This window comes from Lissotriton helveticus, chromosome 1_1 (genome assembly GCF_964261635.1).
Source record: "Lissotriton helveticus chromosome 1_1, aLisHel1.1, whole genome shotgun sequence".
Lineage (NCBI taxonomy): Eukaryota > Metazoa > Chordata > Amphibia > Caudata > Salamandridae > Lissotriton > Lissotriton helveticus.
In genome coordinates this window covers 1,127,810,948-1,127,828,930 of record NC_136057.1, presented here as the reverse complement: position 1 = coordinate 1,127,828,930, position 17,983 = coordinate 1,127,810,948, and the positions used below count along the sequence as shown (strand labels likewise).

Below are 17,983 nucleotides of genomic sequence, written 5' to 3'. Positions count from 1 at the left end.
CCGGTTTGCCTGTGTGAAGGGCTTTGTGCATGAGGCAGGCTGTTCTGAAGCTGGCTCGCAAATCACTTGGGAGCCATTTTAGTTCTCTGGGTGCGGGCGAGATGTGGTCAATTTTCTTAGTTCCGGTGACCATTCTGGCTGTTGCATTAAAAGTTTTTTTGAGGGGGGCGAGGTGGGATTTTGCTGTACTAGTCAGGGCTGCAATCCTGTAATCGAGTCTGGAGAGCACCAGTGCTTGAGAGGCCTGTTGAAGGTCTTTGGGCGGGAGGAAGGGTTTTATTTTGTGCAATAATTTCAAATTGAGGAAGGCACTTTTAGCGAATTTTGTAATGTGTTTGTTCATGTCCAGTTTCGGGTCTAAGATGATAAATAGAGATTTTACCGAATCCGCCAGGGTGAGGTTACCATTGAGGGCATCAATTGCTTTGAGTCATTCTGCAATTTGGGGGTTCTCTTTTTTGTTGGAGATGAGGACTATTTCCGTTTTCTCTTGATTGAGTTTTAGGTTATTACTTGAGAGCCAATGTTGTACCTCTCTGAGCATGGCATTGAGTCTCTGGATGTCATCAATGGAGGTGGTTTCCAGATACAACTGTGTGTCATCAGCATATAGGTGGAAAGGGATGTTGGATTTTCTGAGTAGAGTGGGAAGGGGTCAATGTAAATGTTGAAAAGCTGAGGGGAGAGCACTGACCCTTGTGGAACACCCCTGTTAACGGGGTGGAGGTCAGACTTGAAGTTTTTGATTTTTATTCTTTGTGAGCGGTTATGGCGGAAGGAAGAGAACCAGTGTAGGACCGTCTCTTCAAGACCTGCCCTTTCTTGTAAAACCTTGATGAGAAGTTTGTGATCGACCGTATCGAATGCAGCTGATAGATCCAGGAGGATGAGAAGGCAACATTAGTCCGAGTCGAGTGACTTGTGTAAATCGTGTATGACATTGAGAATTGAGGTTTCAGTGCTGCAGCCATTTCTAAAGCCCGATTGGTGGGGATCTAGAAGGTTGATGTTGTCCAAGTGTTGGGTCAGTTGAGGAAGTACACATCTTTCCAGGATTTTGGACAGAAGAGGTAGGTTCGAGACAGGTCTGAAGTTATTCAAATCCTCAGTGTCTAGGCTGGGCTTTTTCAGCAGTGGCGTGACTTGTCCGACTTTGAGGCAATCTGGTACGACTCCTGATCTCAGTGAGCTATTTATGATCTTGCACCATAGCGGGGCTAGGACGAGCTTCAAGTCCTTGGACAGTTGAAGGGGTAGCTGATCAAGGGCGTGGGATGAGGGTTTAGCTTTGGAGATTAGCTTGACTATCTCTGCTTCCTGAATGGGAATGAAGGAAGACCAGTGTTTTGGGGGATTCTTGGAAGCTCTGTTGTTGGTTACAGGCGACTGGATCTCGGTGGAGGGGATGAGATTGGAGCCAAGGGAGAGATCGATCTAGGCGATTTTGTCATTGAAAAAGATGGCAAATTTGTCACATCATTCTTTGGATGCCTGAAATGAGGCGGCAAGGGGCTTGGAGGTTTGTTTCCTGATGATATTGAAGAGCTCTTTAGGTCTGTTTTTTGCGTTGTCTAGCGCAGAGCAGAATGTTTTTTCTTTCTTAATGTGCTTTTTGTATTTCCTGCGGGCTGATTGGTGTTGATCGAGGTGGAAGACGGTGGGATTGTTCCTCTAGGTTCTTTCTGAGGCTCTTAGTTCTCTGCTTTCTTCGTTGATGTCAGTGGTGAACCAAGATCTGTATGGAATGCTCCTGTCTTTTTTTAGTTTCAGAGGGGCTAGTTGGTCGAGGGTGAGTGTCATATTTGAGTTGTAGAGAGAGGTGAGTTCAGTAGTGGGGAGATGATCAGTGATGTTGGGGAGGAGCAAGCTTATCCTTTCTTCTAGATCAGCTCGAGGGATCTGAGCTGTGTTTCTAATCCATTTGGGGGAGTCCTGCATGGGGTGTTGAGTTAGGACTGATTGGTTGATGTGGTGGTCGGACCAGTCTACAGGAAGGATGTGGTCGATGATGATTGCATTGCTTTGGGCAATATTTGCGTCGAGGGTTGCTCCTCTGTGATGCATTTCTTTTGAGCAGCGTTGGGTCAGATTGTTTTCTGGTAGAAGGTTGTTTAAGGTTTGAATGAACAGGTTTTTTGTTCCATTCCATCTTAGACTGAGGTCACCAAGAATTATGTTGTTTGAGTTTCCGAGTGAGTAATGGGCAATCAGGTCGGAGAGGTGTTCTCCGAATTCAGAGGAGTTGCCTGGGGGGTGGTACGGGAGGTGGCAGAGTGATGGCCTGTTGTCACTTGTCTTGATGTTGACTGTGAGGCATTCAAAGGAGCTATACAGGCAAGAGGCAGTTTCCATCATGGAGATGTTATTCTTATGAATGATTGCTATACCCCTCCTATTTGAACTTTTCTGTCTTTGTTGATCATTATAAATCCAGGAGGCACCAGCATGTCCATGCTAGAGTAAGAGCGATTGTTGAGCCAGGTCTCCGTGATAAATGCTATGTCTATACCATGGGAAAGGATGGCTGGCCCTAGTTCGGTTGCATGTTTAGAGGCTGATCTGCAGTTTAGGAGTATGCAGTTGAAGGGGGCCCTTTCTTGCTCAGATTCTTAGTAGATGGGGCACTAGGTAGAGAAGTTAGATGAGCCCGGGCCTAGGCTCTTTCGGTGGAGGGTGGTCTCTTCCGACTCCCGTAATCACTTGGATCATAGATTTGGGGGAAGGAATCGGAGGGAGAGTCGTAGGTTGAGGCTAGGTCTGCCGCTTTCAGAGAGGACAGTGCGGCTTTTGATCTTCTGGGTCTCTCTAAGTGATTCTCAGTAACCGTTCTTCTAGAGGTCGATGGCCGGGACCTGGGGGGGCACAAGGGGCCCGCTGGGGGGCGGTACCTTGGCAGGCCAGAGTTTTTGGATCGTGTCCAGGTTGGTTAAAGTTTCGTTCAAGCCTGATTTGTCTCTGGGAGGGATCATGGGCAGGAGGAGCACAGGCTCGTATCGTGGATTTGGCTTTGCGTAGCCTGCGGGCGGAGTCGAGTTGTAGGAAGTCTGTGCTTGGGAGTATGACTCATTCCTGGTTGGCTGGTTAGCATGGAAGGGGAGGCGAGGGTGGGAGGGACGTCCGCCAGTGGGGATGGGATCGTTATTCAGAGGTGCAGAGTTGCGGGAGGTGACTCGCGAGGGCGGTGAGGAGGTTCTCGTAGAGGTCGCAAGAAGGGTCTGGCACCTCACCTGACGTGGCAGGCTAATTGGGGGTAAGAGAGGGGTCGGGCTGGATCGAGTAATGTGCAAAGGGGCCTTTTTTAGCGAGAGGAAGAGGGAGTCGAAAACCTCGAGGTTATCATTATTAGCTTGTATCAGGACTGTGCAATTCGAGTAGATGGTTATGGAGATGTTCCCGCTCTGCATCTGGCGGTTAGGGAGAGAGGTTGTCACTTTGCAGCTATGGGATGTGGTGGTAATTTCAGAGATGTGAAGATGTGTGGTAAGGATGGCGTTCCAATTGTCGGGTCTTTCAGTATGGAAGATAAGATCTATTTTTATCTGCCCATTGGAGGAGCAGTGGAAGGTGTCTGCAAATAGTGTTTCGGGGTGCTGTCTGATCAGTCTATGTTTGAAATTTCTCTTCGCTTTACTTGAGAGGTTGGAGGGGAAATTAATCGTGAAGTAGTTCGGCCAGTGAGGTTTCAGGTAATTCGGTGTTCGTGGGGTGGCAACAATTAGCGTGGCCGGTGGCATTTTGTCTGTGTTCAGAGGGAGGCGGATTCCCTATGGGGTGTAATTGAAGTGTTGTCGTGAGGAGGAGAGAGTATTTTCTAGTCAGGTGGGGGGATTGGGATCTTGAGGACTACCCTCCCAGGAGAAAGGATCCAATAGTGAGGGGACGGGCGGGTTAGGGCTTCTCTAGGACCAGGTTTGAGGGTCTGTGCTGGGCTGATATCCTGGGAGGGGGGCCTGTATCGTTAAGGGTGCCCTCTATAAGGTGGTAGGGACACCTCTGCAAAGTTGCATCTGTGGTTCAGAGATTAGGTCCCGGGTGGCCATTTTGGGGACAGGCACCCAGGGGCTGCCTACACTAACATGTGAGTCCACGTTAAGATGTCCAGAGAATCAGAGGGGCATTGGATCAGGACCCTCTTGTGCCCGGTCCCTGCTTTGGCTTGGCGAGGTCTCCACGACTCCACTGAAGCAATCGGGAGAGCTCGGTGTTTCCGCCGAGAGCGGCCATCTTAGGGTCAGGCACTCTGCAAAATAGTCTTCTTACATATTCCCAGTGTAATTTAGAAATAAGTTGTGCATTGATTAGGTATGCTGCTTCAAAGGATACCTTTTAGTGAACTGCAGTAGAGAAAAGATGGTATTGATGATCCTGTGTGCTTAGATTCCAGATGAGTGCATTAACGATCATATGACATGCTTGGGAAGCCTCATGTGACTCACGCGAAGGACTGTGCTTAATTACTCATAAGGTCCCAAAGGCAAGACGTATTGGCTATGCCAAAGCTTGTTAATCTATGGCAGTAAGTAACTGTCTATAATGACAAAATATAAGCATTGATTTTACTGGGGAAGGCTGCTATGGGTCAAATGTGCATGCTTGTGCAAGATGTGACTTAGGGCCCGATATACAAAACCATTTAGTGGTTTCAAACCTTGCAATTCACAAAATCACAAGGTCTGCGACCACTCAATGACTTTTTGCAATGTACTGTACCCACTTTGTTATTCTGTAACACATTATTGGATTGCAAAAGGGGTTTAGAAGGGAGTAACAAATCCTATTTGGAAGGGACATGATTAGGGTGCCTCTTCCAAACAGTAATTCAGTAGGGTAGGTATCAATAGTTTGCAACCGAAATCTAGTAAAATTCATTGACATTTTATTTACTTCCAACATAAGGTGGTAAGTCTTTCGCACAAAGGGAGGGCTTTCTTGAGATTGTAAAACAAGTTTTTGGGGAAGTAGCAAGTGGTACTCAAGACCACTGTCTACCCTCAAACAAAGTTTAAAGAATTTGCTTCTCAAACACAGCCCTGTTTGCTTTAAAGAATATATATAAAAACAATCATAAACATGGTTTACGACCACTTTTGGAGAATGAATGAACATTTTATACATCTGGCCCATGGTACCTAATAGTACCTTGGTGCAAATTAATGCTAGTCGCACACTTTATATATTCATGAGGGATAGTTTAATACACATTAACCTCTGCTGGCATTACTACCAAATTATGTTTGTTACTATCTTTGCATTTGTCCTTGTAATCCGAATCCCAAGCAGGGGACCCTCTATCTGCCTCATTGTACATTTATCTGCTTGAACTGCCAATGTACTTGACGATTCCTATGTACATTTGTAAATGCCAACATACAATAATTATTAAGAATACAGCAAAGATTGACAGCTTCTTACAACATTTAAAAAAGTGTTCTGTAATTAACCGTACAACACGCGCACAAAAACACATGTAAAAGTATTAGTTTCTTGGAAATAAAACATGTATCCTACGTACTTCAGGAGACCGTCATCTGAACCCACATAAAAAAATACATCGCTCACCTCAGGTTGTTTAAATGCAAATTAAACTATATTTTTAATATTCCATTGACAATGTGCTATAAATTGAGGTACTACTCAGGAACCTTGCACTGATTACTCTGTGAATATGTTACTGGTTCACATCTTCACTTAATGAAGGGACTAATCTTCAGCTTTCAACTCTTTGAGCTGCAGAGGTTCATCAGGGAAACTGTTTCATACAGTTGTCGGACAACGGATGTTTATTTAGTAAGGATGACATGTCCCATACTTACATTATTTACTGTGTGCATATCTATTTTCCATAGTCAAAACCACATTGAGCTCGATTCAAAAAGCTTAACTGTGAGTGCCTGTTAAAGAAGTCTATTGACTTTCCGTATTTCTAGATTTAATTTATAAAGCCTTTCCTGTGAGTTGTGTATTATTTTATACCATAGTAAGGACTGTGTTGTTCATGAATGTCCAGTAGCAAATACATGTTTATTTACGGAATAAATAATTGTTAATCCAGTTAGTCGCTAAGCATGGCTAATCTCTATACATTCAGTAGTGATTCATAACTAGGACAAAAGTAAGACACAAATACTCACAGAAAAATATGTGTGAAAACAGAAACTTCTACTTTGGTTTGGCACTATGTACATAGTCTGATAAATCTGTTTTGCTAACATCCGAGGGACCTCTTCCTATGCACCCTTTGTGCTGAGATAGTAAGAAATAACAATATGCATATAGGGAAGTGATTTTGATTTCTCGCAATCACAAATACAGCATTTAATTAATGAAAAGGGGATCTTGAAGGCCTGTAGTGGTCGTCTTTTTGGCGTAATTTATCATTACCTGCACTGTTTCGATGTACATTCTCTACAGAAAACCAATAGCAAAATAGCAATGGTGGCAAGTAAAAGTGACAATTCAACCGCCGCAGAGAGAAGTCTATTGGTGCTAGAGGGCACTTGGAAGAGAACAGAGCTACACAAAAGAAAAAAAGTCAAAGGGATCCGTCACACTCTGATATATTCTGACATTTGACCTCCAGGTCAGAAGACCGAGGAGTTCCTCATCACAATGACATGTGTGGATACTTTCAAATAATTTCCTACATTCAAGAAGTCACCTGATGCTTGACTGGTAAAGAATCTTGTGGTAAGATTGATTCAGTGTAAATGTGTTGCAATACATTTCAGCATGCACGTTATCAAGGTTTGCTTAAAATACATCTTGGCAGAGAATCTGCTGCTAGTGCCACTGTGTCAAGAATGCTGAGTTCAGTGTCTTCTTGTGCAGACCTCAGGTACTGCAGCTTTTCATCCAAATTCAGATGGAGCCCTATATCAATGACCTGTTGTACTGCATCATTTTTACTCCTGACTTCTGATAGACTGCTAGTAATCTGTATTAACACTCTGGAGGTCATTTAGACTTTGGTGGAGTGGGAGCCCCCAAAACATTGTTGACTAGCCTGATCTGCCACGCCCATGGTTTACCCATCTTCTTTAGCTGGGTTTTCAGTGGCAGAGACTCGGCTGACTCCACCAGCGTAAACCTTTGACCTGGTGGGCTATGCACCACTGGGCTGCAAGGACACAGTGAAGGTCACCTCACCTTATTTAGAGCAGGGGGATTGGCAAAAGATTTCATAGGAAATCCATTCATGATTTTTTTGATTGTTTGGATTACACATATACACTCTTGCTTTGGTCTTTGCTTGTGTAAAATAAACAGAAATACTAAGTTGGAAAAACAACATGATGCCCTCTGAGAATTTTCCTGAGCCTACAGTGGAGTCAAGGGTTTGGAGGTTCCAAGGTTGGCTTAGAAATGCTTGTCAGTCAGGCAGGGATCTTTAAATCAGGCATCAGGCAGATGGGCCTCTTTCAGGGGAAAAAAGGATTATAATATTACTAGCAAATGTTTTTTGTTGGTATGTTTGAAATTAGGACATGGCAGTATTACCACGTGATGCTACAACTCTTGGCCTATATCGCGCTTTAGTGAATGATACAGAAAATATCAAACTGCACTTATGGTTAATGATTAATGGCACAAATCTAATCATGTGCTATGATTAATGAGAAATGATGCAAATATATCTGGGTAGTTAATTGTTCTAGGTAATGGTGCAAATATACCTAGCACCCAGGATTTCTGAGCACAAATCTAAAAGAGCATTCAAGGTGAAGTTGTGATGCAATTCTGAACATGCACAAATAATTTTGAGTGATGTGAAAAATGTAAACATGCAGTCATGATTCTGAACAAATATAAACAAACACTTAGGGCCCTATTACAAATTTTTGGTGGAGCGGTGGCCCCACCCGCCCACCAGATTATGGATTCATAGTGGTCTGGCAGGCAGTCTCAAAAGTCCATGCCATACAGGAACTTATGTATATGCCATGACCACGTTATGCCCCTCTGTGTACATGTTATGCCCCCCTGTGTACATGTCATGGCCCCCTGTTATGCCCCCCTGTGTACATGTCATGGCCCCCTGTGTGCATTACTGAGGCACAGGGAACAACCCTGAAAACCCTGGCAGATAGGAAACACGTCATGTGCTTGGCGGGACCGTGGCGGTTCTGCTAAGCATATTGCGGCCTCTGACCGCCACTCCAACTCCAGGGAATGGAAATTCCCTGGCAGAGCCAGTGGTCCAACTGCCCGAGTCATAATCGGGTGGTCGGACTGCTGGTGCGGCGGAGGCTGTATCCGCCACCGCCGCGCCACAAGGAGTCCCAGACTCATAATAGGGCCCTTAGTATTACTGAGTGAATATGCAATACTTAACATGCATCTAGTATTAATAAACAATTGGGTCAATTTGAACGTGCTTCACGGGGACAATTACTGATGTCTGGGGCATTCTTGACATATTAATGCCCACGGCTATGTAATGCACCCTTGGTGTAATGCTTGAAATGGTAAAATGTTGGAAATGATTTTCTTATACATATATATAGTATATATTATTAGCATGATTGTCCCCACTCATGGTGTAATGCAAACGCTGGAATAATTTTGGTAAATAATGGTATTTTTATAACATTGTTACTACTGCTGTCCGAGGCTTCATCTTGTTAGATTGGTGTAACCTGTCTCCACCTATCCATGTGGTCACTTGTTAATCCTTTTATACACTCATAAATTCATCGAAGCATCCATCAATGTACTGAAATATTCATCCATTCATAAACTCACCCAAATACACGCTGTTACTTTCTCTCTCCTACATCTATACCCCCAATCATCTAAGCACTGAATTATTAGTCACGCTTTCACCAATCCACACGATCACACTCACAAACTCGCCATTTACAGAAGAATCTCTTTCGGTTATATCATAGCCTTCAGTCTTCCAATTATGAAATAGCTATTAGCTTGCCAGTACTTGTTAACTCTTTCAGCTGTGTCGTACAGATAGATGCTGCTGTCGCATTGCATGCATATTATAAAAATGCTCAAAATACATTTAATATTCTACAGTTAAATGGATTGAATACTTTCTTACCAGATTTGGAGGGCATTTCTCAATGTGAGCCACAATTGTTTCTTTTGGAAGTCTCACTAGAATATATGGGGCTGTGTTGTAGAGTGCTATGTTATTGCCATCAAACGTGATGATGCTCAGTTCAGATAATACAGAACATAAACCTGTAAAATACAAAAGTTTGCATGAGGTACAGTTTTATTCATTGAACAAACTCATTACCAAGAACGCAAGAAAGTCTAATTATGATTCTAGGGGACACATTCACTCCATGATTTTTGGTAACTTTAAATATTTAGGTCCACATTATAATAGCGGTCGGACAAACCGCAGACAGCCATCTCTGTGGGCAGGAACCATTCAACAATAAATCAGTGGTCCCGCCCACCCAATTGAGATATGACCACTATGCAGGTGGTCGTAAAATGCTTTTTAATACTGTGGCTTGTGCTGCGGCGCAGGAAATGGGTTGCAGCACAAACCGCAGTAGAAAAAGGCACTTTGTGCATTTCCATGGACCATGTGCCAGGCGCCATATGGTGCCTGGCTCACGGTCCATAGATGTGTGGGGGGCACTACATATGGTCCTAGGCCACTTAGCAGTGGCCCATGGGGGACAGGGGCCCTGCTTGGGGCCCCCAAAGTTCCTTTCCGGCTGCCTGTTCATGTCGGTGGAACGGCCATAAACGGGTAGTTGGAAAAGGATATCCTAATCCATATGACGGTGCCTGTGCAGGCACCGCCTCGATTGTAGGGTTAGGAATCCGACCTTATCACTCCGATCTACTGCATCAAAATGCAGTGGTCGGACCAATGCCCTGGATGTTGGGCAGACCGCGCAGACGACCTTTTGGTGGTGGTTCATCTGACATTATAATGCGGACCTTAGTTTAGATGATTAACAGACTTCAAATTGCTGCCAGCCACATGATTGTCTGGATCCTCGCTTCACCTCATAGCATGCTGTGAAACATGGTCAGAACTCAGGTGATCGTAACGTGAGATTGTCTCTGAATTCTTGGAGTTTCCTGAATGGTGCAGAACGCCCAATTTTTTGTATCTTTTTTGATAGCTTCTCACAGCGCGGCTGTGACAAGGTAAAGGAATTGCTAAATTTGAGCTTCAGTACGTTTTTACCAGACCATGCAATTGCCGAGACCGCATGACAGCATTCAGATCTATGTAACCCCACCAGTGTGTTCACTTTTTCTTAAAGGTCCACATTTAACCAAAGTGGTAATCCAGACCACCACACGGCGAGTGTATTTCGTTATTGACGCTTTCTGGTCCTCCAGAGGCTTCCCCGAAGCAAGGCTAGTCTTGACATTGCTTTGGATTGCCTTCCCAGACCTCTTTCAATAAAAACACTTTTCTCTTGGTTTAATCAATATTCTTTAGCAAATAAAAAAAAGCATACATCTTTCAATGATACCTGAACTAATAAACTGAGCATACTTTGTGCATGATTTGACTCTTTTTGAATAATAACTGTTTTGAAAAAGCTTAACGAATGACATACTAACACTCAAAGCTCCATATTACGGGAGGCTTGGTGATTCTGACTCCTTGTGCAAATCTCTGTTTGTGCAGGAATCACAATTACAAGTGAGGCAGAATTTTTCGAATGCAGTAATTACTGGCTGTCATAAAGTATGCGTGATATGTTTACCTGCCAAAATTTAAATGGGGAAAGTTCCAAAATCTGCATTCTATTCCACCAAAACTTGGAATTGGTTATTGGTTATTTTACTAGAGTTGAATTTTAGGAGGTTGGTTAAATATCACACAAATTACCCGGTCACTCATAATGCGTGTATTAGAATCGTCAATCACGGTTAATGAGGGAGAGTCTATTCTAGTTACATAAACATGCCTGGTAATTAGCAGTCATGGCAGTAGCATGATTTGCTCTTGCGTTCTAAGTAGGTTCTGTTGTCATTCACCAAATTTTGTTTTGCTTTTATCCTAATATATTAATGTTTTGTTTTTTCTGATGACACAAGCTTGTTGAAGTAGGTTGCAATTTATGTTATGTAGGGACTACGAAGTCATGTGGTAGCACAATGGCAGATAACCATTACAGAGCACCCGAGAGGCAATATCATCATGCTCAATGTGCCTGGTTTTCTTCTCCCGATTATAGATGACTCAGCGCTTGATCATAAACACTCTTAGGATTATTGCATCTATATATATGAATCCGTGCAGGAATATACATTTTAGGATATTCATTTGATAACTAGGGGTAGTGGGGCCCCCTCTTCATATAAACTGTGTCTGAGTGCCACAAAATTAAACTGTCTAGCACCTGAAAGTAAAAGCTGGGTTCTTTGAGGAACCTTTCGTTGCTGGGTACAAATAGACTGAATTCACTCTGTTACGAAGCATGTGCTCTATCAATAAAAAATAATTTAATTGAATTTTTAAGAAGTCAAATTCTAACAATTGTTCTGAATTTTTGAAGAACTGTACCGTTGGAAAAGCTTGGGGTCAAACTTTTATGCCTGAAGCCTGGTTAAAGGTTAAAATGAGCTATTGTTAAAAAACAAGACCTTTCAAATACACCAGTTATAGTTTAAAAAAACTAACTATAACTTAAGCTCCCATCATGCTCTGGTTATGACCTCACATTTTACATCATTCATGACATGTGTCATAACATCATTGAAAACATCTCTGAATGTATTTAAAAAAAAGTGACCTTGATGGTTGGACTCTTATAAGCTTGTCTCTAAACTTTCAAAAGATAGAAGAATGTGAATGTTTCAGAAGTGAAGAACTTTTGATAGATGATATTGTCTTTGAACTAATATTCCACCAAAGGACTGGTGTAGGGGGTAGTGTAGTAATCTATCTTCCATGTCTATTATTGCGCATGCTCCCATACTGTCATTCCTCTCCTATGGTTACAGAATGTTTATGTTGGAATATTCCCTGTGGACTGTGGTAGTTGTAGCTGCAGCACACGTGGGTATATGGTACTAATGGTCAGTCCTCGTCGCCAATTTGAAGTAACTCCAAACACTTCCAGGTAATAGAAAAGAAGTACTTTATTGACCATTAGTTCCAACAGCTCCCAGGAAACTGCCAAACCAGAGTCCACAGAGAACATTCCAACATAAACATTCTGTAACCATAGGAGAGGAATGACAGTATGGGAGCATGCACAATAATAGATATGGAAGATAGATTACTACAGGTAGGTTACTTGCCGACAGCTGGCTGTTTATCACCATTGAACAATGGATACTTTAGTCAACCTTTACTGTGAAAGGGTGAAGGCTGATCAAGTAGGGTCTTAGGTGCAATGAAGGGGCGGATACAAGAGCTAGCCACAGGCGAGGCACTGTGGCCTACTCCCTCTCTGCATGGCAAAAGGCCACTCTCAGAGGAGTAAGGCTACATGCAGAGGGTTGGGTGGCAGGTCTGGCAATAGGATATAGCTTCCTTCCAACTCCTGTTGTATGTTGTATAGGGTCCAGTGTGGCACCTTTCATTCAAGTATTATATTGCATAGAAATGACAGTAAACACATATTTCCCAGAGACTTGTATCTTCAGGGCTGCAAAATAATAGAAAATCAGTATCACTTGTGTGTACCTACATATGATTATATTCAATGGGAAAAGATAACATCCCTATGCATGTATGATGTCTACATTTTTAGGAATAAAATATTAGTTACGTATTGAATAAATTACCAGAAAGATCTTGAAAATCTCATTATTCTTGGATTTATATACATGGACTTTAGCTACGAGGAAAAACACATTTGAGCTTCCTCACATACTGAAATATCATCAACAGAGGTAGATGTTGAGTGAAGTACAGCAAATCAATAATTTACTTAACTTCCTGATATCTTGGTAGTCGGTATTTATACCACAATACTTTGGGAGCACAATATTTAAAACTCAATATTCCAGTAGTTGCAACACAAAATCCTCCCACAAAACCTCCTGTTATCCTTCCCAGTGAGATACGTATCTGTCCAAATATCTTTGAGAAGTACCAAGTGTTCTCAAAACATAAAATAAGGTTGAAATGTCAGGTTTTTGTGTGCTCTGTCCTTCGATTAGTGGCCTTCTGTCTTGACTGATAGCTGACATACAAGGGAATCATGCTAGTCAGGAGCCTATTGTTTTTTGTAGAGCAGTAATTAAGTGGGCCATTCACAATTCCTAATACCTTTCGGGGCTGGACGGAAGGGTAAATTCATTTAAATATGTATTTATTTAAGTGTTTCTTATGCAGCGCTGTAGCAAGTGGGTACTTCTGGCCATTAATCCCTCTGTATATTTTTACTTTGACTACCCTGTTTTTGGCCTTTTTAATATGAGCCCACTACTACCTGAGTCCCATTCACTGTAAATGCATGATAATTGGACGGAGCGTGTTAACCGCTAGTGTCTGCCTTTTAAGGCAAGGTCACTACTGCACATTTAGGATAAAAGGCTCTGGACTGGGTCCCTATGAGCAAATGTGCAGATTGAGCGTGTGAGACTGCAGTCTGGCACATTCTGCTGTGTACTTGCACACAGAAAATACGTTGCATGGATTGGTGCTAACCTGCGGTAGGTCTTATAATATGTAGGTCTGTAGTGCTTACAGAAGTTTCGATATGGTCACAGTGTGCACACATTATAGGTAAAATGTGTCCTAAAGTACAGTTTTGGGCTTCTTAAACCTAAAGCAAGTTATCAATCTGGAGTAAAACATGCACAACGGGTGTGAATTACAGTCCTTAACATCCCAAACAAACACCTTATGGCACTTTCCCAGGCTCAGCTCATAAGCGGCTTACAGGACTTTGTCTCCCCTTCTAGGTCAAGATATTTAGTCTGCTTCTCAGCAGAGGGGTCATGGGTCTTCCCACTCAAAAGGGCAATTAAGAGTGCTTGATCCAGTTCCTGAGAAAGGAAGGGGTGGGAGCGAAATTTGGGTCTGACAATTAGCTTATCACACTGCACCTGGACTGGGACAGCCCACGCCCACTGGAGTAAAGGAGCAGTGCTATACCACTGAAGCCAACACTGGAGGGACCCATCTTTAAAGTTTTGGTGGGAAGGGATCAGAGAGCTGAGTCGTGAATGCCTAGGAGCTAAGGCTCCCCACCACCCAGCCCGCAGTGCCTAGAGAATCATCATGGTGGGTAGCTGCGCTCTACAAACCTTGACTGATTGATTGATTGACTTGAACATCAAAAGGCTGAAACCGAAGCTTGTATGGGAGCTCTTTTCAAGACAACTTAAAGTCACATATTTGCTTATCCCAGCATGCTTTGTAGGAGGGTTTTTTTTTGTCTGGACCAATGGGGAACAGACTCTAAAAGAATTCTTAACCTGGCTCAATCCTGCTGACACCAACCTTCGCTTTACTGCCCATATCAACTCATTGCAGATTGAGTTTCTAGACATTTTTATCAGACATAACTCTAACATGCTTGAGGTGGACCTATACACAAAGCCTACGGCAAGGAACACCCTCCTTCATTTCTCCAGTTACCATCCGAGGAGCCAGAAGGACAGTATTCCGTTCTCACAGTTCCTCAGGGTAAGACGGAACTGTACTAACTTAAAGGACTATGACACCCAATCAGTTTTAATGAAAAAGAAATTCCTTGAACGAGGCTATCCCCACCGCCTCGTTAGAGAGGCATACAAAAGAGCATGGATTTATGACCGAGATGCTCTACTCAAATCCCAAAAAGAAAAGCAGGAACTAAAATTGGTGTGTATAACTAAGCACTCCATACTAGATGCGACGGTCAGACAAGTCATCAATGCCAATTGGCACCTCTTAAATGTGGATTCGACACAAAATAAGCTAGGAAAACCTATGTTTGCACATCGCCGCAACAAAAATCTAAATGATCTAATAGTTCGATCGCGCTATACTGCACCAACCAATAGTCTCCCATTTATACAAAAATCCATTGATGGGGCCAACCAGGTGAGAGGCACCTCTCGATGTGGTTCATGCCAGTCGTGTGACGGCATTCTCACAGGAGAATCACTTGTCTTCAATCAATTCAATATCCAAGCCAAACTTTGGACATGTAACACACGCAATATAGTATACTTAATCTTATGCCCATGCAATTTGGGCTATGTAGGAGAGACCTCACGAGCAATGAAGACGCGACTAACAGAACATAGGTCGGCCATCAAGAAACACAAACACACAGCCCCACTTGTTAGCCATTTTTCAGAATTCAAACACTCTCCCTCAGATATCAAATGGCGCATTTTGGAGAAAATCCACACCCCTAATAATAATAGTGGTGATAAAATCCAGAAGAAAAAATAAGTTTTCTGGATTTTCTCTTTGGGCACTTTCACCCAGGGACTAAACAATGAATTACCCTGGGAAAACGCCATCACATGAAGCTTCAGTAAGGTCACCTCCCCTGTGCACAAACATAGCCTTTCATAGGCCCCCCCGTCCTTCTCAGTACCCTATAGTCACGATTTTCATTTGCCACCTGTAAAAACAGAGGCCAAATTAAAATGAAATGATCATCCAGATCACCGGCCCATACGAATACAATAAGTGCCTTTAATGTTTGGCTATCTAGGTACATGAGAAAACATAGGCCAAACTAAAATGAAACAATTACCTAGATCATCGACCTATACGTATACTATTTGAATACATATTTCAAAATAGAGTAGTCCCGCCATTTATGCCTTCTATGGTGATGTATTTTTAGTCTTGAAAAATCATCATACGCTTTTGTTCCCGTCTAGGTAGCTAACGCATATACCTTTAAAAGGTGGAACCAGTAGACCCTGCCACGTATTCCAATGAGGGATATATAAAATGAATCATGTCAGCTGTATCAATCCTGTTTGTCTCTAAGAAGTACTAGACGTTACACCACGCCACTCTGGTCAGCCACGCGGTTTCTAATACAGGTAACGGCTGTTTTTCACTTTCCTTTCTACACTAAACTGTAACATTTTGATGTATGAGCCTGTAGCACTGCTCAACATCATTTCTTGTCTTTATTTTTTAGACATCCGGCAATCTAACTCCTTTTTATTGCGACCGGAGAGTCTCAGATTTTACTTTGATTAATCATTCCCTGCTCCGTGAAAAGTAGAAGTCTGTTTCACGTGCGCTTTAAGGTAAACGAGGTTTCATCTTTTGCACGCTTATGAAAGTGAAGCCTGTAACACTGCCCAACACCACCTCTCATCTTTTTTCCTAGATTACTGGTAATTTAACTCTTCTCTATCCAGTACGGAGAGCTTTGAACGTTCAACCGATTTCTGCTGCGCTAAATATAAACAGCTGTTGAATACGCACCTGCAGGTAAAACAATTTATCGTTTTGCTAGTTCATGCCAGCGAGGATATGTGCATTATTTCGGTAGTTAGGAAGGTAGTTCTCATGCTCTTTTATAGAAATATGGACAGATTCAGGCTATTAAAGCAAGCTAATTAGCACTCGTGCAATATGTGTATAAAAATATACATGTTTTTTTAACAGCATACGCACAACAGGCAGAGTTTCAACCCGGCTGAAGTACATTTTCCGACCCTTTATATCGGATATGCGCACGACGATGACAATTGGCTTTTTCAGCTATTTCTGATTCAGGTATACGACAACTGAACGTGCTTGAAAGTAGCTTGCACATATCCCATATATTATAGGGCAACTAATCATACAATATACACTGCAGGATTCTTTCAGAACTTGAAGACGCTTTTATATTCCATTAACCTACCGCGTGATACACTGACGCAGATTTTATCAGCATAAGGAACTACAACGTGGACTAGCTACACCTCGGGCATTTATATTGAAATAGTGAATTTTTACATCACAGTCTTTGTAAAGGGAAAGCTCATCTCTCCCGTTTTTGAACGGAATCTAAAATGCCGAATATCGAATTATTTTTTCCATATAAGTTCAAGAAACAGCACGCACATTTCTTGATATGATAACTTAATCAACTAGCTTTTGATTTATAACAACCTTTGAATTTACAGATAAAGAAGTCTTGTTTTCAGATCTTGACCGGACTCACATCAATTATTCTTTTCTCCGGTTTTTGAAAGTATAATATATGGTAAGCATTGACATTTTACACCTTTGGTTAGCTAAATAACAACCCTAATAACCACAGCATCTCCCATATATAGGTAAATAAAAACTTTGTTATTTGGCCTTTAGCATTCTCAGGGTAGATATTTAAAGTACAACCAAATAGGTAAGAACATATTTCTTGATTAACTGAATAAATATGTAAGCAAATTATTACTTAGAGATACACCAGCTTTTTAAGCCCTTTTCTGTCCAGTACCTATGCACTAATTTCATTCTTTCTTTTGGCCTTTGAGATTCTTCTGCTTTTCATCATGTTTCTATATGAAAATATGGTAACTGTCTGTTTTAATTGCATCTTGTCCTGTCAATAGTTTCACTACGATAACGAATATAGAATGAACTGTCTGTTTTAATTGTTTCTTGACTTGTTAATAGCTTCTCTATGATAACGAATATAGAATGAACTGATGTTATGCGGTATATCATGTTATTGTATCAAATTACTGGCCTTTATGTTCAAGCATAATGCATTGACTATTGTGCACTGCCGAGCACAGAGGCATTTGAAAAAAAAATATTGTTTATCTATTTCTATCAACAAGATGGTAGTGTCCTGAAGAAGACACTTTCAACTTGTCGAAACGCGTAGACGGAAACCATCTCCCTACTGTACTGTACAACTGTATAAAAAAATAACTTGCATCTGTTGTATATCCACTGAAATGAATTTTTTACAGTTTTTTAATCAGTAATTATGTCAATGATTTACTTCATGACACCTTTTATCAAATTTATTAAATTGTACTTTCTGTGCTAACTTAGTGCTTTACTATTTATTATTTATTTTGTCACTTTGAACTTTGCCAGTGTTTGTGTGTTGCCTGGGTGTATTAC

General features: G+C 42.0%; 1 protein-coding gene across 1 annotated transcript in view; it reads right to left on the bottom strand.

Annotated features, from left to right (window-relative positions):
- The window catches only part of OTOGL (otogelin like), a 1,067,300-nt gene that overhangs the window by 292,813 nt on the left and 756,504 nt on the right, over positions 1–17,983 (bottom strand). Inside the window, exon 38 of the mRNA XM_078649280.1 lies at positions 9,053–9,195. Within this exon, the coding sequence (XP_078505406.1) occupies positions 9,053–9,195 (143 nt within the window). The remainder of the gene's footprint in view (positions 1–9,052; positions 9,196–17,983) is intronic.